Genomic DNA, 25,043 nt, shown 5'->3' with positions numbered 1-25,043 from the left:
AAAGTCCAGGTACAGGGGGTGGCTTGGGTCTAAAATGATTGTGAGCCGCGGAGGGCCCTGACCTTAAAGATCTCACCCAGGCCTGAATGTTTGACTCCAAGTACCTTGCTTGCTGTGGTAATAATCACAGAAGATCCATGCTATAGCACTGAACTTTGGCAATATGGATGAATCGAGCCCTAAAGCTTTTGTTTTTAACACTACAGCCAGCCACATCAGCACCCCCCCCCCCCCCCCCCCCCTAAATGGTGCCTGAGGAACTCAGCACTACGTTTTCACCCTTTTCCATTCTCGTCCACAGCAGAACATTCCAACTGTTTGAGGCCTTCGGAGTGATTGAATGTAGACCGGAATGGTTAGACACAGTTTCTGTCTGAATCAAACATCTAAACGGTTATTCATAGCAAACTTTATTACAAAATAATTGTTACCTCTAGACTTTACATTTTTACAAACACTATACTTCAAATAATTAAATGACAGAGATTTGACAAATGCACTTTGTAAACATCTCTTAAATACTACAGGAACTTGGACCTCAACTACACCTGCACTATATTGTGATCCTCACCTAAATAAGTCAAACGTTACCTGCAGGGATGGCTGACACTGACCAGTGCAAGTACACATGACCACAGTTTAATGGCCATAGAGTTGACTGTCAGAGCAGCACTTTGGAATTCTTCTGGTCATGTGCAGACCACAGCCCTGATTGAGTATGGGCTCAGACAGTCTTTGGAGTACTAATCTTAATGCTCTGGCCCCCATAGGAGAGAGTACGTGGGGTTCTCTCACTTGACGTCGTCGTCCTCCTCCTCCTCTTCCCCGACCTCCATGTAGCACAGACACAGTTGCTCTTTCCCCAACAGAATCAAGGAGTCTCCACTGCAGTGCCAAGTCACTGACTGCACCTGGAAACCACCTAGGAAGGAGGGACACACGAGGCGTTAAGGACCTCCACCTATTGCTCACATATGCCAAGCTGAAGTGTCCCTACCAGTGTACTGTTCCTCCATTTCAGTGTTCCCCCATACCTCTTTGAGTACCCCCAGCTCTTCCACTCAGTTGTTCTAGCGGAGTACTTGATTTAACTTGGTTTGGGAAACAGTCCTATTTCTATTACTGTGGAGTTTGCAGTGACCTGATGAATATCCATTTGGAATGTAAATATTGTGAACCAATAAAAGTACACAGAGCATTTGACTGTGCTTGACTACTTATTTTACAGTTTTATTACAACCCATGATAAGTGATGTGTGTTTGACTTCACATGCTATGCGGTTTGTGGTGACGGCCGGGTCAGAGCTACAGTACCTTCAGCAGGGACCTGGACAGAGACGCAGCCCGCGGGGGACCAGAGGTAGAGCTTGGCGTTGCCGGTGCAGAGGGCCAGACGGGGCCGACGGGGGTCCCACTGGAAGCAGCGCACGGCCGACGTCTGCTCCAGAACAGCCAGGAGCCCCAGCCTCTGCATGTCCCATACCCACACCACGCAGGCCATGTTGTCTACAGGGATAGACACACAAACCCTAGTCAGCACCATCATTGCCACCATACAATTAAACGGGACTAGTAATTATGTGACAGCCACCAAATGCTATACAAACTATTCGGAAAATGATTGACATCATCTAACCCTGGTTGGTAAAGGGTCATTTTGTGAGTGTGGGTCTGCAGGGTTTACACCTATGGCTAGTAGAGCAACGTTACAGTGTGAATCTGTCCCTTACCATTCTTCGTGGCCAGGTAGCGGTTGTCTGAGCTGAATGCCATGGAGGAGACCCCGACTTTAGGGTTGGCACGGTCCAGGTCAGGTTTGACCACAGGTACCTGGACTGGCAATGGGCAGATCTCATCTATAACAGAGGGATGTGCCACAGAAGCAGGATCAATAAGTCAGACAATTTTGACAGTGATATAGCCTCTGTGATAAAAACCTTATTTTCCAGTGTACTAATAAAAATTATGCTGAATATGGGTTATTATACCATCTCAATTTCATCTATTCCAAATTGCATATTTTCTTAGGCTATTAAGGTTGGGGTTTAATGAAAGAGTTATAGCTAAGAATGTTGCATATTTAATTAAATATACACTCCTGTTGGCTAATATCCACTGTCAGGTGTGGCGTGATGTGGTGAGCTTACATTTGCTCTGGTGTTGAAGAGGGTGCTGCCCATAGTGATGTGGTGTGCTTACATTTGCTCTGTGTGTTGAAGAGGGTGCTGCCCATAGTGATGAGTTGTGCTTACATTTGCTCTGTGTGTTGAAGAGGGTGCTGCCCATAGTGATGAGTTGTGCTTACATTTGCTCTGTGTGTTGAAGAGGGTGCTGCCCATAGTGATGTGTTGCTGAATGGACAGGTCTGCACTCCCCACCACCGGCTTCCTCTCCACCTCCTTGTAGACCACCTGACAACGCAAGCTCCTGTCAGCCACCTGACATGGTCAACACTTCCTCAGCTACACACAAGCATTAAAGTGCCCAGTTAGGTAAATAATGGTCCTTTCGCAGCACTTGCTCACAAATAAAAGCATTGTTTTTCAAGCAATTACATATAAAGCAGTGGAGGGAGACATGAAATGGAGTGTGAGTATTGTAGCAGAGGGGACAGTGATACAGTCACAAAATCATTTGCATGGCAGAAAGTAAATACAACGGGACAGCCGAGTGCTGAAGCACGTAGTGTGTAAAAATCATCTGTCCTAGGTGAAAGCCACAACCCCTTATTGATGTCACTCACTTGTTAAATCCACTTCAGAGTAGGTGAAGGGGAGACAGGGTAAAGAAGGATTTTTAAGCCTCGGAACAATTCAAACATGGATTTTGCCTGTGTGCGCCATTCAGAGAGTGAATAGGCAAGACAATTTTTTAAGTGCCTTTGAACGGGATATGGTAGGTGAAAGGCGCCCTGGTTTGTGTCAAGAACTGCAACGCTGCTGGGTTTTTCATGTTCATGTTTTTCAAGTTGTGTTTCCCAATGTAGTAACTTGACACAGCCCTTCAGCCTTGGTATATTGGCCATATATCACAAACCCCGAGGTGCCTTATTGCCACAGAAACTGGTTACCAATGTAATTCGAGCAGTAAAAATAAACGTTTTGCATTACCCGTGGTATACAGTCTGATATACCACAGCTTTAAGCCAAATCAGCAATCAAGGGCTCAAACCCCCCCAGTTTATAAATCTATTTAACTGCAACTGGTCTTGCGTGCGAGCGGTTCAATCAACAAACATATTAGTGGAAATCAAGAAGAAGAATGGAGGAAGGACAGGGGGGGGGGGGCAGAGGGTTAAGAACAATTGACGAAGAGTAGTAGAGTGTAAGGGCATGCTAGTGAAAGTTGTATGGACCCCTTAACCCCTACCCCTCAGCACGTTAGGTCGTCACATAACTGACATGTACTCATTGGAAAGAGTACTCACAGCTTTAGTATTGTTGATGGAGGCTGGGTGGTCAAACTCAGTCACTTTCTTCCAGGTGATGTGGTTTAGGATCCGGACCTGATCAAAACCATCAGGTAAGCACACATCAGTCATACCACCAACTCCATGTCCCTATAGTCTAAAATAGCTTCAATTCATTATATTCTTTTCTACATGACTATGGGACGATATTCCAGACACATAATGCATTCTCCATTGAAAGTGCTTTCATTACAGGACTATGCCTAATCTGTGTCTGGGAAACCAGCCCCAAATGTTTGGAATGGGACTTGACCAATAAATCACTTCTCTGTAAAGGCCTACGCACGATAGTAGATAAAAGTTTCTTTTCAGGAACCACATCAATATAATCTGCACCCGCGTTAATTTTGCCAGCTATTTTAGATTTAGTCTTAAAATATATTTCAGTTATCAGTCACATAGTCCGTGCATTTTATCCAATACATAACTACAACTTTCTGCTTCCCTTGTGTGCAGATAGCCTTGTCCAACTAAGCCCACTATCCCCTCGTATACCTTAGCTGTCAACATTGCTATTGTGGCAGATTTTAGCCAATACCAGGAATAATAAACCATATGGCTATAAAGCCATTGCTACAGGTTCAACAATTCAGAGCTCTGATTTTCCCACCATCATAACTGCCGGAGGGGGGTAAATAAGTGATTTCCTTGAAAAGGGGACAAGACGAGCTTTCCAACAATACCAGAAGTATTATGTCAGAAAAAAGCTACTTGCATTTGTGGAACCGCAAGAATGGCAACATAGATGAATTACAGCACACATGAATGACCATTAGGCTCATGTGGAATTCTCATCTAGTTACATTTTCAACAACTAAAATGAAGTAATTTGTAATGTCTCCCCCCCCCAAGGCATTTCTCGTTATCGTCACTCGCTTTCATCAAGAAAAATATATCATTGACGAAATTAAATTATTGTTGAAGAAATTAACACGGATCTGCACAGGTTGCACAGAATGGGTGTATCTAGAAGCCACCGTAAGCCTATTGAAAGAGAAGGAGACAGAGTACAGACCTTTCCATCATAGCTGCCGATGGCCAGGAACTGGCTGCTGGGACTCCAGGCCAGAGACTTGATGCCCAGCGACCACTCATACGCACTGAAGGTGGACAGCAGCCGGCCGTCCAACGAGTACAGCAGCACCTTGTACTGGGGAGAGAGCGCACACACACTCTCTCAGGGTTCCCACTCTGTCAACATATTGTCAACTAATTTTCCAATGGCTTACCTCCAAACAGCTGTCCCATACAGCCAGAACACAGCCGTTAGGAGACCACTCCACCCCCGCCAAGTCCTGGGTCTCTGTTTCAAAGTGCTTTGAAAGGTAGACAGGGGAGGTCAAACAAGAGGATACAGACAATTAGCAGAAAATAGACAGGGACAAACTGCGCATCTGTACAGGTGCATCGGTTGTTTGGGTCCCACTTTACAATGTGTCAAAATGTACAAAACATTAGGAACATGAGCTCTTTCCATGACAGAATGACCAGGTGAAAGCTTTGATCCCTTATTGATGTCACTTGTTACATTCACTTCAAATCAATGTAGATGAAGGGGAGGAGACCGTTTTAAAGGATTTTAAGCCTTGAGACATGGATTGTGTATGTGTGCCATTCAGGGGGTGAATGGGCAAGAAAATATTTAAGCGAACTGGGTATGGTAGTAGGTGCCAGGCACACCAGTTTGCATGTCAAGAAATGCAATATTGCTGGGTTTTTCACACTCAGTTTCCAGTGTGCAAGAATGGTCCACCACACAAAGGACATCCAGCAAACTTGACACAACTGTGGGAAGCATTGGAGTTAACATGGGCCAGCATCCCTGTGGAACGCTTGACACCTTGTCAAGTCCATGCCCCGATGAATTGAAAGCGTTCCTAATGTTTTGTAAACTCAGCAAAAAAAGAAAACGTCCTCACTGTCAACTGCGTTTATTTTCAGTTAACTTAACGTGTAAATATTTGTATGAACATAAGATTCAACAACTGAGACAAACTGAACAAGTTCCACAGATATGTGACGAACAGAAATTGAATAATGTGTCCCTGAACAAGGGGGGTGGGGGGGGGGGCAAAATCAAAAGTAAGTCAGTAGCTGGTGTGGCCACCAGCTGCATTAAGTACTGCAGTACATCTCCTCCTCATGGACTGCACCAGATTTGCACCTGCAGGTTCCCTGACATTTCTGGGGGGGGGGGGGGGGGGGGAAATGGCCCTAGCCCTCACCCTCCGATCCAACAGGTCCCAGACGTGCTCAATGGGATTGAGATCCGGGCTCGTCGCTGGCCATGGCAGAACACTGACATTCCTGCAGGAAATCAGCCATACTGCTCGTTCTGTGCGTGGTGGCATTGTCATGCTGGAGGTTCATGTCAGGATGAACCTGCAGGAAGGGTACCACATGAGGGAGGAGGATGTCTTCCCTGTAACGCACATCGTTGAGATTGCTTGCAATGACAACAAGCTCAGTCCGATGATGCTGTGACACACGGCCCCAGACCATGACGGACCCTCCAACTCAATCCCGCTGCAGAGTACAGGCCTCCGTGTAACGCTCATTCCTTCGACGATAAACACAAATCTGACCATCACCTCTGGTGAGAGAAAACCGTGACTAGTCAGTGAAGAGCACTTTTTGGAAGTCCTGTCTGGTCCAGCGATGGTGGGTTTGTGCCCATAGGCGACGTTGTTGCCGGTGATATCTGGTGAGGACCTGCTACAACAGGCCTACAAGCCCTCAGTCCAGCCTCTCTAAGCCTATTGCAGACAGTCTGAGCACTGATAGAGGGATTGTGCGTTCCTGGTGCAACTCGGGCAGTTGTTGTTGCCATCCTGTACCTGTCCTGCAGGTGTGATGTTCGGATGTACCGATCCTGTGCAGGTGTTGTTACACGTGGTTTGCCACTGCGAGGACGTTCAGCTGTCCATCCCGTCTCCCTGTCTTAGGCATCTCACAGTATGGACATTGCAATGTATTGCCCTGGTCACATCTGCAGTCCTCATGCCTCCTTACAGCATGCCTGAGGCACGTTCACGCAGATGAGCAGGGACCCTGGGCATCTTTCTTATGGTGGTTTTCAGAGTCAGTTGAAAGGCCTCTTTAGTGTCCTAAGTTTTCATAACTGTGACCTTAATTGCCTACCGTCTGTAAGCTGTTAGTGTCTTAACGACCGTTCCACAGGTGCACGTTCATTAATTGTTTATGATTCATTGAACAAGCATGGGAAACAGTGTTTAAAAACCTTTACAATGAAGATCTGTGAAGTTTTCGATTTATACAAATTATCTTTGAAAGACAGGGTCCTGAAAAAGGGCCATTTCTTTTTTTTGCTGAGTTCATCAAACTAAAATGTAAATCCCCAAACTTTTTTTGGGACACTCCCGTGGTGGGAGCTCTGAGTGGCACTCACCCTCAGTAGGTGCCAGTCGTCACACACAAACACGCTAACATAGTCTCTGCAGTCGCGGCGCTCCGCTAGGGCCATGTAGCAGCCGTCCCTGCTGAAGTCTATCCCTGGAACCACAGACCAGGGGGGAAACAATGCACAGGAAACGCTATTTAACATAGTCAAAATCTTTCCCCACACAAGCACACCTGACTCAACTACTCATCATCTAGTCCTTGTACAAAGACAATGTTGGGATAGAGGACAATTTGCAGATGCAAAAGTGATATGCTTTAGATCTACATTATGTTAATCTAGGTGACAAAATGATTTGTGGTCATTTAGTCGTCATGTTAACCTATAGCGTTGCTGTGGTGTACAGCACAGTCTATCGAGTGTAACTATCAAGAGGCCTTCAGCGGCAAGTGGTTGGCATTGCTGGATTATTTATACGGTGGATCCAACGGTGCTTGGGTCACGTGGTGGTGGTGTGTGAACCTTTGGGTAGTGGTTGGAGCCCAAGACAATAACTCCACTGGCTGCTGACAAACAGGTTATGGCGAGCATGCACCATTTACTGAAGAGGGCTCCAGCTGTCAGCAGATGGCCCATAGGCCCTAAGGTCAAGGGACAGGGAGGGACGCGATTCACCAGCCCATGTGTCAAGCCAGTCAGTGTGGCCCTGTCCCCAAGTCCTCTCGCTGAAAAACACATACACACACTCACGTACTTACCCTTCTGACATGCCTTGGGGTACTTGATGTAAGATACGGCTTTGGTGCACAAGGACCAGACGGTAACTCTCAGCTGTCAAAAAAAAGAAACAAAATGTAACAAACTATACCTCATCTCCCAGTGAAAGGTTAGCTAGCACAGGGGAATAGCCTACAAAGACTCATCTGTCCAAAAACAGACATCTTTGATCCGCGATCAATTATTTTGAATGTCTACGCCCGTTTAATAAAGCAAACCGCGTCGCCGTTTGCACCCCATGCCCGCTCTTCATTGGCAACATGGCCTCTTCCTCTGTAAGAGGAGCTGGATGGAGGCTTTAATGTGGTAAGTGTGGAGCTCAGAGCAGGGCGTCAACAACAGCCGCCTATTAATAAGAGCTCAGTCAACTCTTCGACTAATGAGACCGCTGAGAGCTCCTCGCTATCCCTGCCACTCCGTCCATTTAGGTTTTATACCAAACGCAGCAGTCACCCCGTTCGGCTTCAACACAGCCCCTGGGGGACTCCGTGTCGGTCTGTGGAAGAGATCCACGAGGGTCTTCGTGATGGATAAGACTAAGAAGAGCGGTTGTGCTGAATGGTTAAACCACTCACAAGGGAAAGTTCTAAATCTAAAACACTACAATAATGAAATCTCTAGCCTATCCATTAATAACAGCAGTTAAGTACAAGTACGACCCTTATCGGTTACCAGCAGAACTGGACAATAGAAACAAGGCCAATGCCAGCCTGTCTACCCGTAAAGATTCACGTCACCCCTGCCCCCCAAAATCATCCGAGATGAGCTTTACACATCGCAGCACACAACCAGCAGACGGACAGTAACACGCTGCATCTAGCCCTCCAAGAAACAAGACCAGCATGTGACAGGTCCTGCACTCCTAGTTTCTTCCTCGTTTAGTCGTGATCAGAAAAACAAAAGGTGTTCATGTGAAAATATTTAAACTACATATGCTTTGTTAAAAAGAACATAACTAGGTCTATACTGTAAGATGCACAATATAGTATTTGTATTCAGCCTAGAGCGAGCCTAGTTATTGTTACTCCTAAAAGTAAAAGCCAGAACAGTAGTCATTCTACGCCATCCAAATTACATTATGGCTATGTAGCCTACCACCACAAGCATGTTATGGGTGTAAAATGCAAGGCCTACATATTTTCTTTTACAACCTAGTAAGCTAATATAAATGTGCATGCATACACTTCTCCGCACCCTGTCTTATCATACTTTGAATACTAAGCCTGTGCAAATGCTGGACTAAACTAGTCTCGGTGATCAGCCAAGACTGTTATGTGGCTTCATAACAATAAATAAGCTTGAGACAGAAGTGACAAAGTCGAGGGTCGTCAATTCAAGTGTGAACTGTAATCAAGACCCTCAGCCTCTGTGCGGCCTTGGTAGGCGGCGGCTTATATAGTGTGCATGTCAGAACTCACATCGACACTCCCAAAATACCAATTAAAACTTAATTCAGGGTGCTCCCTTTGCCTACACTTACCTTCCTGTAAGAGAAGTGCAAACATCAGAAAACTACACAACTGTATGAAGAAGGAGATGACCTTTAAATAGATCTAGCATGGCATGCTTTCCCTGATTTTCTAACTAGGGCTCACTTTCTCACTCAGGGGAGGAAGGCATTCAGGCAGGAGTCTGTCTGACCTACTGGCTGTTGCTTCCCTGGGTAAGGGTCTAACTGACCAGGGCATGCTCCTGAGGTACCAAGACATCCAGCTGTGGCCTGTCATTACACCCACACGCCCCCCCCCCCACCCCCCAGATCCATGGAAACCACCGTCAACACAGCTCAACACAGTTCTTCTTGGACAACTTGTACCCCACCACATTGACATGGGGGGACTGGGTTGGGAGGTTGTCTGGGGGGGGTGTAACTTTAAACTGGGAAGAGGGAGGGAGCGGCACATATGTAAAATAGGTGAGAAATGCTTCTGTGTTGCCTGGCATGCCAGTCTGGGGCACTGAAGCTGGTAAAACTACACCTTGGAAGCAAAATGGGGGCAGTAGACTGGCGTTTCAGTCTCTAAGACAGAGACAAGATGGTCCAAGAGCAAATAAAGCCGCTTCTGTTTAGCCATCAGAATAAAGGGACACAAATAATGCTTTGTATTGGCCTTCACAGCATGATCATCAGCTTTAGGCTTCTTTTCTAGGAAGTTTGTTACAGTGCATTCAGAAAGTATTCAGACCCCTTGACTTTTTCCACATTTTGTTTACATTACAGCCTTATTCTAAAATGGATTAAATAGTCCCCCCCCCTCAATCTACACACAATACCCTATAATGACAAAGCAAAAACAGGTTTAGAAAATGTTGCACATTTATTAAAAATAAAACTGAAATATCACATTTACAAAAGTATTCAGACCGTTTACTCAGTACTTTGTTGAAGCACCTTTTTGGTGGCGATTACAGCCTCAAGTCTTCTTGGGAATGACACTACAAGCTTGGCACACCCGTATTTGGAGTTTCTTCCATTCTTCTCTGCAGATCCTCTCAAGCTCTGTTAGGTTGGATGGGGAGCATCGATGCACAGCTATTTTTAGGTCTCCCCAGAGATGTTCGAATGGCTGGGCCACTCAAGGACATTCAGAGACTTGTCCCAAAGCCACTTCTGCGTTGTCTTGGCTGTGTGCTTAGGGTCGTTGTCCCATTGGAAGGTGAACCGTCGCCCCAGTTTGAGGTCCTGAGCGCTCTGGAGCAGGATCTTAATACTTTGCGCCGTTCAGATTTCCCTCAATCCTGACTAGTCTCCCAGTCCCTGCATCTGAAAAACATCCCCACAGCATGCTGCCACCACCATGCTTCACTGTAGGGATGGTACCAGGTTTCCTCCAGACCTGACACTTGGCATTCAGACCAAAGAGTTCAATCTTGGTTTCATCAGACCAGAGAATCTTGTTTCTCAAACTTCTTCAATTTAAGAGTGATAGAGGCCAGTGTTCTTGTGGACCTTCAATGCTGTAGAAATGTTTTGGTACCCTTCCACAGATCTGTGCCTCAACACAATCCTGTCTCGGAGCTCTACGGACAATTCCTTTGAACTCATGGCTTGGTTTTTGCTCTGACATGCACTGTCAACTGTGGGACCTTACATAGACAGGTGTGTGCCTTTCCAAATCATGTCCAATCAATTTAATTTACCACAGCTGGACTCCAATCAAGATGTAGAAACACCTCAAGGATGGTTAACGGAAACAGGATGCACCGGAGCTCAATTTCAAGTCTCATAGCAAAGGGTCTGAATACTTACGTAAATAAGGTACGTTTCTTTTTTAAATAAATTAGCAAAAACGTCAAAACCAGTTCTCTTTGTCATTATGCGGTAGTGTATAGATTGATGACGTGAAAAATGTATTTAATCCATTTTAGAATAAGGTTGTAACGTAACAACGTGGAAAAAGGGGTCTACATACTTACCGAATGCACTGTATAAGCAGGGAGGCCATGTGTCGAAGAGAAGACAGCACATTTTACAGAGTTGTAGCAGAGGTGCCTGCTAGGGTGTTGTGCTGACTGGCAGGGTGGATGGAGGGCCTAAACCGTGGCTACCAGCTCACAACAGTACTGGTTCACTTCCCATTGGAGGAATTAATTTGACTTTGTTTAATTTATCCTGTTAAAAGCTCTCCCACAGCCTTGTTCTAAACATAACCTCACAGGAGTTATGCCTCAAGCCCTCAACTTAACCCTAGAAAGAACAGGCCCACTGGGACAAGAAAGGCTACACTTGATAAACAGGACCAACTACACCGCAGAATCCCTGACAGCAAATCACAAATCCATCAGCTCCTCCTGTGGCAGCACTTTTTATATGCGAGAGAGAATTAGTGATGCTGCGACTCCTGCGAGGAATCTTTGCATAGGCCTATCTGTCAGCAATGGATAAGTCCATATGCATTCCCCATCAGAGACGGTCTCTCAACCCGATATAGACACATTTCTCCTGTTACAGCCTTATAATTCCCCTGTGGATTGGAGTGCGGTGTAGCCAGGCGTCAGTCTGGATGACTGATTGTCGATTGTCAAGAGTAGAGCTGTGGCAGCTACTTGGGTTCACAGTTTCTCTGATAGCTAACGCTGCCAACATGCTACGCGCTAGCGGGGATCCCGCGCCGCCGGCCAGGCACGCAGCTAACCTGATCCCAACAATGCATAAACCATTAGAGTTATATAATGTTCGTGCCGGCCTTGAGTGGATGTCTTCCACACTGGTTTAAAAGCTCGCTCAGCTGGTTTGTTGGATTAGCAGTGAATATGTGCAGCGGAGAGAATCAGGAGTGGGAATTCAAACATGTATGGCTTTTTGATTCGAACATACAATGAGGGTAAAAGTCATTTTACAAACACCTTTTTGAATGACATCGGGCCTATCCATGAAGCTAGTCCTAATTACCAATGTTAAGTCACTTCTGAAGAGTGTAATACGATAGGCAACCCACTCAGACAGCCAAGAGACTCCAGGATGTCCTGCTAACTTGTAAGAACATGGAGAATGCAATAGACTAATCAACTTTCCAATTGTCCTTTATGTACAGTAGCGAGAGGCCGTAAGCTAAATCACATAACGCATGCAAGATGTGGTGTAAGACAATTTTAGCATAAAAAAAGCTGCTTGTTAACCATTTGAAATAATTTGTTATGGACAAAAAGCGCAAAGCACAGTAAAGCAGTGCAAACTGTGGTGAGGGCTGGAGGTAAGATCAGATCCGGAGACTGGCTCACGCCGCAGCCTGCTGCTCCGGCGACTCTCCCACGCGAAATGGCATATCTACAGAGATGAACGTAAATCCAAACCCTCGTCTAGCACCATCAGCTGTTAACTGACAAATTGCACCCATGTATCAAAACAGTCAGTGGGGAGAAAAGAAAACACAGTCACACACACACAGTGGGTTCAACACACAGCAGCTGTCCCCTAACAAGTTAATATAGCATCTTGTTCATGAGCTCCCGGCTGAAACTGAGCCCTGATACGAACACCAGTCTGGCACAGCCATAATGAAATCTTTGTGGAGGGGTGAAGGTGAGGTCAGCAGCACTGGGCAACGCAGGCATCATCACCCCTAGACTTTTGGTAAATGGGCTTGGCACCCCAAATGTGAAAACAGGGGATCTTGCATGAGTTCTGAGCCATACAAGGCAACAAACAGGGGGGGGCTACTTGAACTTATCCAATAAGAAATGCACTTTTTGTTGCAAAATGTATTTGTTTTACATCTTCCCCAAATCAACAACTGACAATTGTTCCCTTCTCAGAATTTAATGGAAAGAGCAGGAGCAGACAAGGAGCAGACAGACCTAGGGAGACTCCATTCTATTCCTGTGTTTGTTGAAGAAGCAGACAGACAAAGCAGAAATGTCAGACACTTGCACTCCCTGCTCCCTCTCAAACCTCCAGACACAGTTGTGCCTGGGCCCCGGCACCTGTCAGTGAGTCTTGGAGTCGGGTTCGGGCGTCAGGCGAACCCCGCCATGGCACGGTGCCCAAGTCGTAACCCAAACAGGCGGGCGAGGACGAGTGCAGCCCACTCCCCCCTCTGATACCTAGGGACAAATATGCTCCCAACAAGCCAGACGACTGCACTTTCACCTACAGACGTTGCAGACGTGCAAAGCAAGCTGCGATGTCGTCACACCGACACTGGTTTGGTTCCAGCAAGCATGTTCATTCAAAGTCTAAACTAATCAGAAAGACGCTATAAATGTACTTTGCCATTTCTTATTAAGCAAAACTCACCACATAAAAAATGTCTAAGTGTGGCAGAATTTTACAGCCTATTGGATGTGTGACAAAACACATTGGATGGATTGTCATCTTCCAAGAATATAACATAAATATCTACAGCCCAATTCCGTTTCTCCCCCTGTACACTTCCACCATGGATTTCAAAGGGAGGGAGTAGTGTACGGAACATGGTGAAAACCCACTTAAGCACAGACTTACACCAATCCAGTGCTTTTTAAATGCTTCAAAGGGAATGAACGAGTGCACACTTCGGGGAGGAGAAATGAAATAGGACTCGGAAGGAACTTAATTTGTGTGTCGAGGATATGACAGAACACTAGCTGGAGTAACTGAAATCAGGCATACATGTGTCAGGTGGGGCAGGGTCTGGTGTCTGCTGTCTATTTTCAGGTCTCCTCCTTCATTATGGGCAGCAACAGTCGACACCAGACAGAAACACATAAACACACTCCTAGTGACTTCACACTTACATGGAACTCTGTGGTGTTGAGAATGTGACGTCCGTCTGGGCTCCAGCGCGAGGAGACTAGTCCTATCGAGCCCTCGTCAATCTTACAGTACCAGTCGGGCTGCTCTAGAGACCACACCTGAGAGGAGAGAGATTGTGAGAGAAGGACAACTGCCTTTCCCTGAGCTCAACCTGTACTCAAACCTTTGACCACACCAAATCTGACCCAGAGACGAAATGAAAGACTGGAGATGGTTACCTCTGCAAAAGTAAGCTGTTATTTTTGCACAGTGCATTTGATCTTAACACTGTCTCAAATGAGGGGTAATTTCCCTTTCATTACAAAATGGTCAGTAATTATCTACTTAAATTCCACTTTATCTGTGCAAGTTGTTGATTTAGATTTGTACACTTTATTTCCAGTTTAATTTCCCACATTCTGTATATTTAAGCATCCATCAACAGTCTGAACAAGCTAATTCAGCACCAAAAAATAAAATACACCAACTGTCATTATTGGACAAATGAGAAAAACAATATGCACTAGCCTAATAGAGGAGCGCATACCTGCACTAGTCCCCTCTTGTACATGGCACAGAGGATGAAGAGCGAGTCAGAGGACCACTCCATGTGGACTATCTGGTCCAGGCAAGTGTAAAGGTGCAAGATCTGTAGGGTGTTCACGTCACGCACCACCAGCCTGTACTGCACACACGTGGCCTGGGGGGGGGCAGGCAGTGAGACAGTCAAGCAGAAAAAAGTTGTGTTCCGGCACATCTGTGTACTTTTGGACTTGTTAACTCCTCGGTTGTAAGACCATGAACGTCCATCTGCCATGCCTGTTGTCGATGTTTAAAAGTGCATAAGTGGAGTACATACGGTGTGCATCATATTTGCACTGAAAACATTTATATGACTAGGGTACCTGCCGGATTTAAATGCTACCAAATAAACCAAAATTCAGACATATTGTTGCATTTTTTTATGGGTTGTGCAAAATCATTAAGAAAAACACAAAAACCAGTCTGCACCACACCAAGGTGAATGGGTTTAGTCTCGACTCTTGGTTGCCAGTTTTGGGGGGGGATGGGTAATGTAATGATGCGGAGTACCAAATCAACACAAATTTGTTTATTTGTCTTTGTTACTTTTTGATATTTATGAGTCTTATTTTCATATATATTTAAATAGTTTTAAATGTTATGATTATTTGTGCTGTTGCAAATGTCTGAATAAAAATTAGTTTGTGCAGAATGGTGCTTTTTTGGGGGGGGGGGGAGCATTCGGAAAGTATTAAGAACCCTTCTCCTTTTCCACACATAATACCCCATAATGACAAAGTGAAAACATTTTTAAATGTATTAAATACAAACAGAATACCTTATTTACATAAGTATTTAGACCCATTGCTCAAAATTGAGCTCAGGTGCATCCTGTTTCCATTGATCATCCTTGAGATGTTTCTACAAGTTGAGACAGGACTGTGTCGAGGCACAGATCTGGGGAAGGGTACCAAAAAATGTATGCCGCATTGAAAGTCCCCAAGAACACATTCTTGAATGGAAGCAGTTTGGAACCACCAAGACTCTTCTTCGAGCTGGCGGCCCGGCCAAACTGAGCAAGCCGGAGAGAAGGGCCTTGGTCAGCTAGGTGACAAAGAACCCGATGGTCAATCTGACAGAGCTCCAGAGTTCCTCTGTGGAGATGGGAAAGCCTACCAGAAGGACAACCATCTCTGCAGCACTCCACCAATCAGGCCTTTATGGTAGAGTGGCCAGACAGAAGCCACTCCTCACTAAAAGGCATGACAGTCCGCTTGGAGTTTGCCAAAAGGCACCTAAAGGACGCTCAGACCATGAGAAACAAGATTCTCTGGTCTGAGGAAACCAAGATTGAACACTTTGGCCTGAATGCCAAGTGTCACGTCTGCAGGAAACCCGGCACCATCCCTACGGTGAAGCATGGTGGTGGCAGCATCATGCTGTGGGGATGTTTTTCAGTGACAGGGACACTAGTCAGGATCGAGGAACGGCGCAAAGTACAGAGAGCTCCTTTATGAAAAGCGCTCTGGAGCAGGTTAGGACCTCAGACTGGGGGCGAAGGTTCACCATCCAACAGGACAACGACCCTAAGCACACAGCCAAGACGACGCAGGAGTGACTTCGGGACAGGTCTCTGAATGTTCTTGAGTGGCCCAGCCAAAATTCGGACGTGAACATCTCTGGAGAAACCTGAAAATAGATGTGCAGGGACACTCCGCATCCAACCTGACAGAGCTTGAGAGGATCTGCAGAGAATGGGAGAAACTCCACAAATACAGGTGTGCCAAGCTTGTAGTGTCATACTGAGAAGACTCAAGGCTATTATCGCTTCAACAAAGTACTGAGTAAAGGGTCTGAATACTTACAGTACCAGTCAAAAGTTTAAATGGGTGCGTGTGTCCAATGTTTTTTTTTTTTTTTACCATTTTCTACATTGTAGAATAATAGTGAAGACATGGAAACTATGAAATAACACAAGGAGTAACCAAAAAAGGGTTAAACAAATCAAAATATATTTTAGATTTGAGATTATTCAAAGTAGCCACCCTTTACCTGACAGCTTTGCCCACTCTTGACATTCTCTCAACCAGCTTGATGAGATATTCACCTGGAATGCATTTCAATTACTGGTGTGCCTTGTTAAAGTTACATTTGTGGAATTTCCTTCCTTCATAATGGGTTTGGGCCAATAAGTTGTGTTGTGACAAGGTAGGGGTGGTATACAGAAGATTGCACTATTTGGTAAAAGACCAAGTCCATAATATGGCAAGAACAGCTCAAATAAGCAGAGAAATTACAGTCCATTACTTTCAGACATGAAGGTCAGTCAATCCGGGAAAATTGCAAGAACTTTTAAAGTTTCTTCAAGTGCAGTCGGAAAAACCATGAAGCGCTATGATGAAACTGGCTCTCATGAGGACCACCACAGGAAAGTAAGACCCAGAGTTACCTCTGCTACAGAAGATAAGGTCATTAATGTTACCAGCCTCAGAAATTGCAGCACAAATAAATGCTTCACAGACACAACTGTTCAGAGGAGACTACATGAATAAGGCCATGGTCAAATTGCTGAAAAGAAACCACTCCTAAAAGGACACCAATAAGAAGAAGATTTAGAATTAGACCGGTGGAAATCTGTCCTTTGGTCTGATGAGTACAAATTTGAGATCGGTTCCAACCGCCGTGACTTTGAGACGCAGAGTAGGTGAACTAATGATCTCTGCATGTGTGGTTCCCACCGTGAAGCATGGAGGAGGCGGTGTAATGGCGTGTGGGTGCTTTGCTGGTGACACTGTCGGATTTATTTAGAATTCAAGGCACACTTAACCAGCATGGCTACCACAGCATTCTGCAGCGATACGCCATCCCATTTCGTTTGCGCTTAGTGGGACTATCCTTTGTTTTTCACCAGGACAATAACCCAACACACCTCCAGGCTGTGTAAGGTCTATTTGATGACCTGGCCTCCAATAACCTCCACCCAATTGAGATGGTTTGGGATGAGTTGGACCGCAGAGTGAAGGAAAAGCAGCCAACAAGTACCCAGCATATGTGGGAATTCCTTAAAGAGAGTTGGAAAAGCATTCCAGGTGAAGCTGGTTGAGAGAATGCCAAGAGGGTGCAAAGCTGTCAAGGCAAAGGGTGGCAATTTTTTGGGTTAATACATGATTCCATATGTGTTATTTCATAGTTTTGATGTCTTCACTATTATTCTACAATGTAGAAAATAGTACAAATAAAAACCCTTGAATGAGTAGGTGTCCACACTGGTACTGTACGTAAATATGATATTTCCATTTTTATTTAATACATTTGCAAAAATGTCTAAAAACCTGTTTTTGCTTTGTTATTATGGGTTAGTGTGTAGATTGATGGGGAAACAACTATTTAATCCATTTTAGAATAAGGTTGTATCATAATGTGGGAAAAGTCAAGGGGTGTGAATACTTTCAGAAGGTAATTTATAGGCATGTTGCTACAGTGCTTCAGAAAGTATTCACACCCCTTGATTTTTTTTGCACATTCTGTTATGTTACAAAGTGGGATTAAAATTGATTTGTCTTTTGTCAATGATCCACAAACAATACTCTAATGTCAAAGTTGGGGACAAATTCTACCTTTATTAATTAAAATGCTAATATATTGATTAAATAAGTATTCAACCATTAGTCAATAAATGTTACAATCACCTTCGGCAGCGATTACAGCTGCAAGTGTGTTTGGGTAAGTCTAAGAGCTGTGCATACCTGGATTGTACAATATTTGCCCATTATTCTTTAAAAAAAAAAAATATCTTCAAGCTCTGTATAGTTCATCTTTGATCATTGCTAGACACCCATTTTCATGTTTTGCCATAGATTCTCAAGCCGATTTAAGTCAAAACTGTAACTAGGCCAATCAGGAACATTCAATGTCATCTTGGAAAGCAACTCCAGTGTATAATTTGGCCTTGTGTTTTAGGTTATTGTCCTGCAGAAAGGTGAATTTGTCTCCCAGTATCTGTTAGAAAGCAGAATGAACCAGGTTCTCCTCTAGGATTTTGCCTGTGCTTAGATCTATTAAGTTTATTGTTTATCCTAAATAACTCCCTAGTCCTTGCCGATGACAAGCATACCCATAACATGATGCAGCCACCACTATGCTTAAAAATATGAAGAGTGGTACTCAGTGATGTCAGGACAAAACATTAATTTCTTTGCAGTTTTACTTTAGTGTCTTATTGCAGTTTTACTTTAGTGTCTTATTGCAAACATGATTCATAAAGAGCACATGTTCAAATTAACAAAAAGGCAGAGGCTCCTGCCTTGACCTCCATCACTCTAGAAACTTCTCTCAAATCTAAGGATCTGAATCACATGGGTCATTAACCATGTTTCCATCCACAGTTTGTATGCAAGTAAAGTCATATGGTATAACAAAAAAAGCTGTGATCGAAACAGAAAGTTTCGTTACAATTGTATAAAAGCAGACAGATATTTTGTTCGTTCGACATGGTGGGATCTTTTGTGTCTGTAAAATGTATTATACGAGAAAGAGCAGTAGCCAAGACCTGAATAGGCACATTCGCTATTTAACGCAACAGTTTGTGCCAAAACTATCAGGAGAGTTAAAAATGCGATAACGCACTGAACTTTAGATTTTTATTCGGTACATGAAAACGTATGCGAAAAAGTACATTGTGTGCACTACGTCATCACACTGATTTTTATCCACAACTAGTCCCTTTGGTGGAAACGCCACTCGTGGGAAAATGCGCATATTTTCTTTACGTGCATTTTAAAATATTTGCATGAAATTTGTAGACAATTTGATGGAAACCTAGCTATGTATTCATGTTTCTTTCTTTACTCACGCTCTTCTGAACTCTCAACCAATTTGATCGAAATTATGTAGCCCATGTCTCTGCGTCATTCCTGAACTGCTGCGATTTGAACTATCGATCCAAAAATATAGCCTATGAAGGGCCAGCTACAACCTTCTGTCTGTTGAAACTGATATTGCTGTAGCACAAGCAAGACAGTCTACACATTGCATTAGTGCAAAACAATTATTGTTGTGCGTGATGTAATCTTTACAATTTTGCTGCCATATAGCCAGTCTGCCTCCTGTTCAGACAATGTTTCCAATGATGAAGAAATGACATAAAAATCGCTATTGACTGAGTGTCTTGCGACTTGATTGTTTGATATGTTGTGTAAGCTACATATAGCTTGCCTAAATAGCTGCATTTAACTCCTGAAAAAAGAACATGAAATTGCTAGACCTCTTTATGTCATGCTTTTGTTTGCAACAGCTTACTGTTACAATTAGCTACGTTTGATCGAACTGTTTTGTGTACAAGTGGCAGCAGAGTCACTGAGTGACTGAGCAATGAGCAGCAGCTGAAAGGAGGTAGGTAGACTAGTGGATCCTGCATGCCCAGAAATATCTGTATATTTAGCAACAGCAAGTCACTCCATAATAAAAAATAAAGTTTTCCTATCTCTAGAGGTTAAATAAAAAAGGACTATGGTAAGTGCCAAATCAAGTAACGGGGTTGACGATTTCATCTTAAATCAGCCATAGATCCCCTTGGATTTGGGGAATTGGAAGCTTATAGTGTGCAGGGAGGGACAATTGAATGTAAACATAATTTATCAAATGAAACTTAAAACATTTAGAGTCCATCTATAGGTAAGAGTTTTCCACAGCACAACAGAAAATGGCCAAAAAGATTAGAACCAGTTCTGACAATTAGATGTTTGAAAAAATTACTTAAAGGAATATTTTCACCATATTAAAATGAAAGTTCATTTCACGTAACAGGGTTGGCTTTAAAATGAGGGACATGCATTATGTGATTAGATGAATCACTAATTACATTAAATAAATATTATAATTCAGAAATTACTCAAAGCAACAAAACAACTATGGATTTACAATGATGGTGAAAGCTTGGAGACATTCTGGGGTTAAGTTAATTAAAATCTTCCTAGAAGTCGCAGAGGGACATGTCAAAATGTAGAATTCTGGCACTTTAGCAATTCTTTATTCATACCATAAATCAGATTTATTGAATTGTCCATGTGGTCTACATAAGGGAACTTCATTTAATATAACAAGCTTTTAAATTCTATATTGATGCACAATTTCTACGTAAAATATTAAAGGGATGCAAAAGGAACTCATTTCATGGAACTCAGTAGCCTTCAATTAATAAATCATTATTGGCAGCCGGAAATGAGCTGGCAACCACACACATTTTCGGTTGAATTTTGTGTACAATCTTAATCATTACATTATCTACATTGTTTACCATATATGCATAGTCACTTTAACTATACATTCATATACATACTACGTCAATTGAGCTGTGCTCCCGCACATTGGCTAACCGGGCTATCTGCATTGTGTCCCGCCACCTACCAACCCCTCTTTTATGCTATTGCTACTCTCTGTTCATCATATATGCATAGTAACTTTAAACATATCTACATGTACATAATACCTCAATCAGCCTGACTAACCGGTGTCTGTATGTAGCCTTGCTACTGTGTGTGTGTGTGTGTATAATATATATATATATATATATATATCTTTTTACTGTTGTTTTATTTATTTACTTACCTATTGTTCACCTAATACCTTTTTTGCACTATTGGTTAGAGCCTGTAAGCAATAAACTTTGATTTTATTACTAAGTGTATATTGAAACAAACGATTGCTTACCAAATATTTTCCATCTGGTGAAACTCTGCACAGTTGGTTAGACTGTTTGAAGACCTCAGAGAAGTTCATCCCTGAACTTAACTAAATGACTTGTCACTGTAGAAAGGGGACATGATCATGTGATTAGTCAACAGTATACAACTCAATAAAGCTAGCTACTCGCGGTGTTCGCCTAGTCTTGAGTTATTTGGTCAATAATAACCACAAGGTGGCGACTGAGACCGTGAATGTATTTCAAGCCAAAAACCATATGCCTTCTTTGGAAGTTAAGGCTAACTGTACAGTACTACTGTAGCTAACGTTTGCTAAAAATAAAGAAACCTATGCATCTAACTAGTAGTAGTGCGTGAACAAACAAGTCGGTAACGCGACTATTAACATGCACATTGCATTGGTAGCACAGACGAGTGTTATGGCTCTATAATGGCAAGCGAGTAGGTTTAACAGATTAGCTTGCTAAATTAGCAAAGTAGCTACACCTGTTTGATGCCAGTTGAAATGGCTAGCTATTGACAATGAATCATTTGTTATTCCTACCAGTCGCGTAAACAAATCAGTAAATGTGAACCAATGACGAACGTCAGCTAACGTGTTTTTTGCATTCTAAACAAGCTGGCTCAAGTTAACAGTAGTGTTATCGTCAAGCTTACGTTAGCTAGCCTAGCTAGCTAGATACCGTAGTTCACTAATTCGTTCCACACATATAACGGTATGTTTTATGTTTAGCGTGAAGTTTATCGTCCAAGGTTGAGCGACTCACCGGTATCCAGGGTTTGTTGAAAACTTTCCTCGTTCACATGCTATCAAACAAGTGCATGACAACAATAACTGTCTGATACTTGTTTCGGTGCGATTGATTTACCTCACCTCTGGTACCGGATGAGCTGAGGTTGCACAAGAGTCTGGTCAAAGAGCAAACTACTCTGTCACCCGACGTGGTGAGCGCGCAAAATCAAACGCACTTGATAGCAAGAGCGCCATCCAATCAGCATGAAGACAGTTTTTCATTATGCCGGGAAATGTAGTTCAGCAGAGCCTATATGTCCCGGGTTATCCCGGTGTAAGGAGTTTTATTATGGTGAAAAGTGAGTGCATTCGTTTCGGAACCAGTTGCCGCGTTCAAAACAACTGAGAACTCGGAAATGTCAGACTTCAGTGCATTCAAGACAACTGGGAACTCAAGAAAAAAAACTAGCTCAGGAAAAATCTATTTGAACAGTCATCCAACTAGCATTTCCTAATTAAGAACTCGGGTCGCGTTTATCGGGGTAACTAGCCCCTGGAGGTGCCAGTTACCATTCAGGAGCAAAAAGTTTTCAATAGTTGTTTTTAATTTATACCAAAAAATATTAATTGGAATATAATATTGGAATGGAATATAACCAATATCATTCAATTAAATTGGAATATAACATTTAATAACTATAACTTAACTAATTAATTCAGTGTAACATTGATGTGGCAACTGCCTTATGCTCTGCTATTGCACAATTCTAATTTGTACATGGGTCACAAATAAAGCTTTCCACGTTTTGCCTGTTCACGTCATGCGCCATAGCCCGGTGCACTGCAGCTCAGGTTAATAGAACTCCCTCATTATTATAATGTGAAATATGGTTATAGGTCTGTAAAGCAAATATTCAGAATTAGATTTGTGGAATTGGCGTCTCCAAGAAACCATATTTCACATTATAACAATTAGGGAGTTCTATTAGCCCGGTGCACTGCAGCTCAGGTTATGGCCCGGTATATATATATAACAAATTGGAATGTGACAGTGATCTCCGGTATGCCGAATAATTTTGAGGGTATTTGGGCTCCCGAGTGGAGCAGTGGTCACTGCAGTACCTGGTTCGAATCCAGGCTGCATCACATCCGGCCGTGATTGGAAGTCCCATAGGGCCGTGTACAATTGGCCCAGCGTCGTCCGGGTTAGGCCGTCATTATAAATAAGAATTTGTTATTAACTGACTTGCCTGGTTAAATAAAAAAATTAAAAAAAAGTGTAGTACTAATAGTGCCCCATAGAATAATTGCGTTGCAGAAGTTTTAAACTATCTAGGCTTCAGACAGGCTACGCACAAGTATAAGACAACGTATTTTTGTTTCAAAGCTTTATTGTTAGAACTATTTTCCCAATGATTAATCTAGCATTTGCCTCCATGTGCCCCCTAGTGAGTTAGGAAAATGTTTCCCGCTCGTGTGCGCCCAAACCGCGGCTAACACCTCCTCCTGTCACCCGAATCCCACCCAACTCTAAATCTCAATAACACAACCTCGCGGAGGAAGCTCATGACACTTAAAGTTTCCTCGCTTTATCATCTAATGATTTTCTTCGTCGTGAGTGGTCAGCCATTTCTGGAAGGAGAAAAAAATACTCGATAATGTGTGCTTTTTAATCGATGGCTTGATTTTTGACGAATGTTACAGATATGAGACATGTTATAAAAAGGATAATACGCTGTTTATCACTACCACATTATTTTTGGACGTAGTCAAACTGGACCAAGCTCATTTTGTTTGGTAAGTGTTCTTGTCTTTGCAGTTTGCACATAGGCCTAATTATGTTATGGGAAGCAGTCACATAGCAAGTCTTAAACAAAGGGCATTAGCCTATAGCTTACAATTATTTATCCATATCAAAATAATACTTTGAGCGTTACTACATAATTATAGATCTGTAAAGCAAGTATTCAGAAGAAGATTTGGGAAATTGGCGTCTCCAAAATATTATATTGAACAGAAACGTAAACTAATGTCAATTATTGTGATATATAAGGGTAAATTGACTTACAAGTCAAGTGGTGTTGTATAAACACCAATAATACAAACTTGCAGAAACAAAACTCAAACATAACCTATCGTTTTTCTGTGAACCCTCCTTGTCAATAAAAAAAGCAATGCATTCAAAATATTGTACAGTGTTCAGAGTAGGCTACACAACAGCTAGATGTTGATAAGTCTGATAAGAAAATAAAGACTCAAATTCAGAAAGTTTTATTGTGTTATTGATGACGAAACCTGGAAAAAGAAGTTATGAAAATATATTATCATTATTATGGTATTTCTATAATAACAACAATAATAGACTAGTAATAATAAAATGATAAATGAAAACGTATCATTTTGTTTTCTGCCAGGCTGTTTAAATCTACTCCCGTTAAATTGAAATACACGATCATCGTAGATTCAGTTACTTTTCACAGATTATAAAAGCTCGTTAGTCAACCTAATTTGTATTTGTGTAAATAAGGGTTAGACAAATGGCGTTAAGAGTTTTCTCCCACAACACTGGTATTAGCCTAGTTTGCTGGAGGGCGATTTACCCAGGAGGAATGGCTTGTATTGTGTATCTATCTAGTCGTTGTCATGGGTGCTGCATAGTGTTACCAACTTGGGCGTGGAACAGGTGAATTTAAATCAGCATATCCCACGCATCAATGTGCATTTCGATAGGCCTATTTTATTTAGTTGCTTGTTGCCCTTATTGCAATGCATTCAGGATATTTATTGGAATATGGAAGAGTTTTTATTTAATATGATATGCCATTTTAATTTCACATAAAGGCAAAGGCCCTACACTGCCTCTTACTAAGGATCACTTATCCACTCATCTTTAATATCTTTGAAATAATAACCTATTCATAAAAAAATAAAAACAGTTAAATTATAATCACATATGCTTTCATCGCATTTCAATTCTATTCCAAAATTGGTATAGCTGCATGGACCTTTCTGTGTAAGTGAAATGTGTGTTGCCTCCACCATGTCCTGATGGAAATCTATTTCTTCATGCTAAATCCCCTGCCATTCCTCAATTACCCCAAGTGCAGTTCTGCACAGTTCTCAAGGCGGCAGCTACCACGGGAATAGCGGGAACCTAATTTAACCAACAAGCAGCTGCTTCAAAATAAGTTCCCAGCTTCAACATGGAAATTCATCTGTCCATAGCCTACCTGCGCGCGCGCGTCTGTTTGTCTGTCTGTCTGTCT

At 42.9% G+C, this 25,043-nt stretch overlaps 2 protein-coding genes across 5 annotated transcripts in view; one reads left to right on the top strand and one right to left on the bottom strand.

Moving 5' to 3' along the window:
• Positions 1-392: 392 nt before the first annotated feature.
• wrap73 (WD repeat containing, antisense to TP73) lies at positions 393-22,008 on the bottom strand. Of its 3 annotated transcripts, none has more exons than XM_020506185.2 (13): positions 21,919-22,008; positions 21,052-21,147; positions 14,369-14,521; positions 13,824-13,940; positions 7,589-7,661; positions 6,879-6,982; positions 4,699-4,785; positions 4,485-4,619; positions 3,428-3,505; positions 2,306-2,411; positions 1,731-1,856; positions 1,315-1,506; positions 393-922 (listed from the first exon to the last, which is right to left on the bottom strand). In XM_020506185.2, exons 2-13 carry the CDS (start codon positions 21,118-21,120, stop codon positions 792-794), a joined length of 1,371 nt encoding a protein of 456 aa, XP_020361774.1. In that variant the 5' UTR covers positions 21,121-21,147; positions 21,919-22,008; the 3' UTR covers positions 393-791. The 3 variants fall into 3 exon arrangements, with proteins under 3 accessions (XP_020361774.1, XP_020361773.1, XP_031649930.1); XM_020506184.2 differs by having other exon boundaries at positions 21,812-21,986; XM_031794070.1 differs by lacking the exon at positions 21,919-22,008 and having other exon boundaries at positions 14,369-14,640; positions 21,052-21,148.
• The window catches only part of tp73 (tumor protein p73), a 46,521-nt gene continuing 35,421 nt past the window's right edge, over positions 13,944-25,043 (top strand). The window contains exon 1 of one of the 2 annotated variants that reach the window (XM_020506182.2): positions 13,944-14,070. In XM_020506182.2, the coding sequence (XP_020361771.1) occupies positions 14,039-14,070 (32 nt within the window). In that variant the 5' untranslated portion in view covers positions 13,944-14,038. Of the gene's footprint in view, positions 14,071-23,385; positions 23,575-25,043 lie in introns of those variants that run through there. The other variant, XM_031794069.1, reaches the window with a different exon arrangement.

This window comes from Oncorhynchus kisutch, linkage group LG17 (genome assembly GCF_002021735.2).
Source record: "Oncorhynchus kisutch isolate 150728-3 linkage group LG17, Okis_V2, whole genome shotgun sequence".
Taxonomy (NCBI): Eukaryota; Metazoa; Chordata; class Actinopteri; order Salmoniformes; family Salmonidae; genus Oncorhynchus; species Oncorhynchus kisutch.
The sequence above is the reverse complement of the archived record's forward strand: the minus strand, read 5'-3'. Positions and strand labels throughout refer to the sequence as shown.

Coding starts and splice junctions, on each gene's coding strand:
- wrap73 (XM_031794070.1), bottom strand. CDS start 14,638: ATGGCAGATGGACGTTCATGGTCTTACAACCGAGGAGTTAACAAGTCC. Junction 4,620..4,698: donor TATGGGACAGCTGTTTGGAG/GTAAGCCATTGG, acceptor CTCTCTCCCCAG/TACAAGGTGCTGCTGTACTC. Junction 2,412..3,427: donor CCATCAACAATACTAAAGCT/GTGAGTACTCTT, acceptor TTGCGTTGTCAG/GTGGTCTACAAGGAGGTGGA.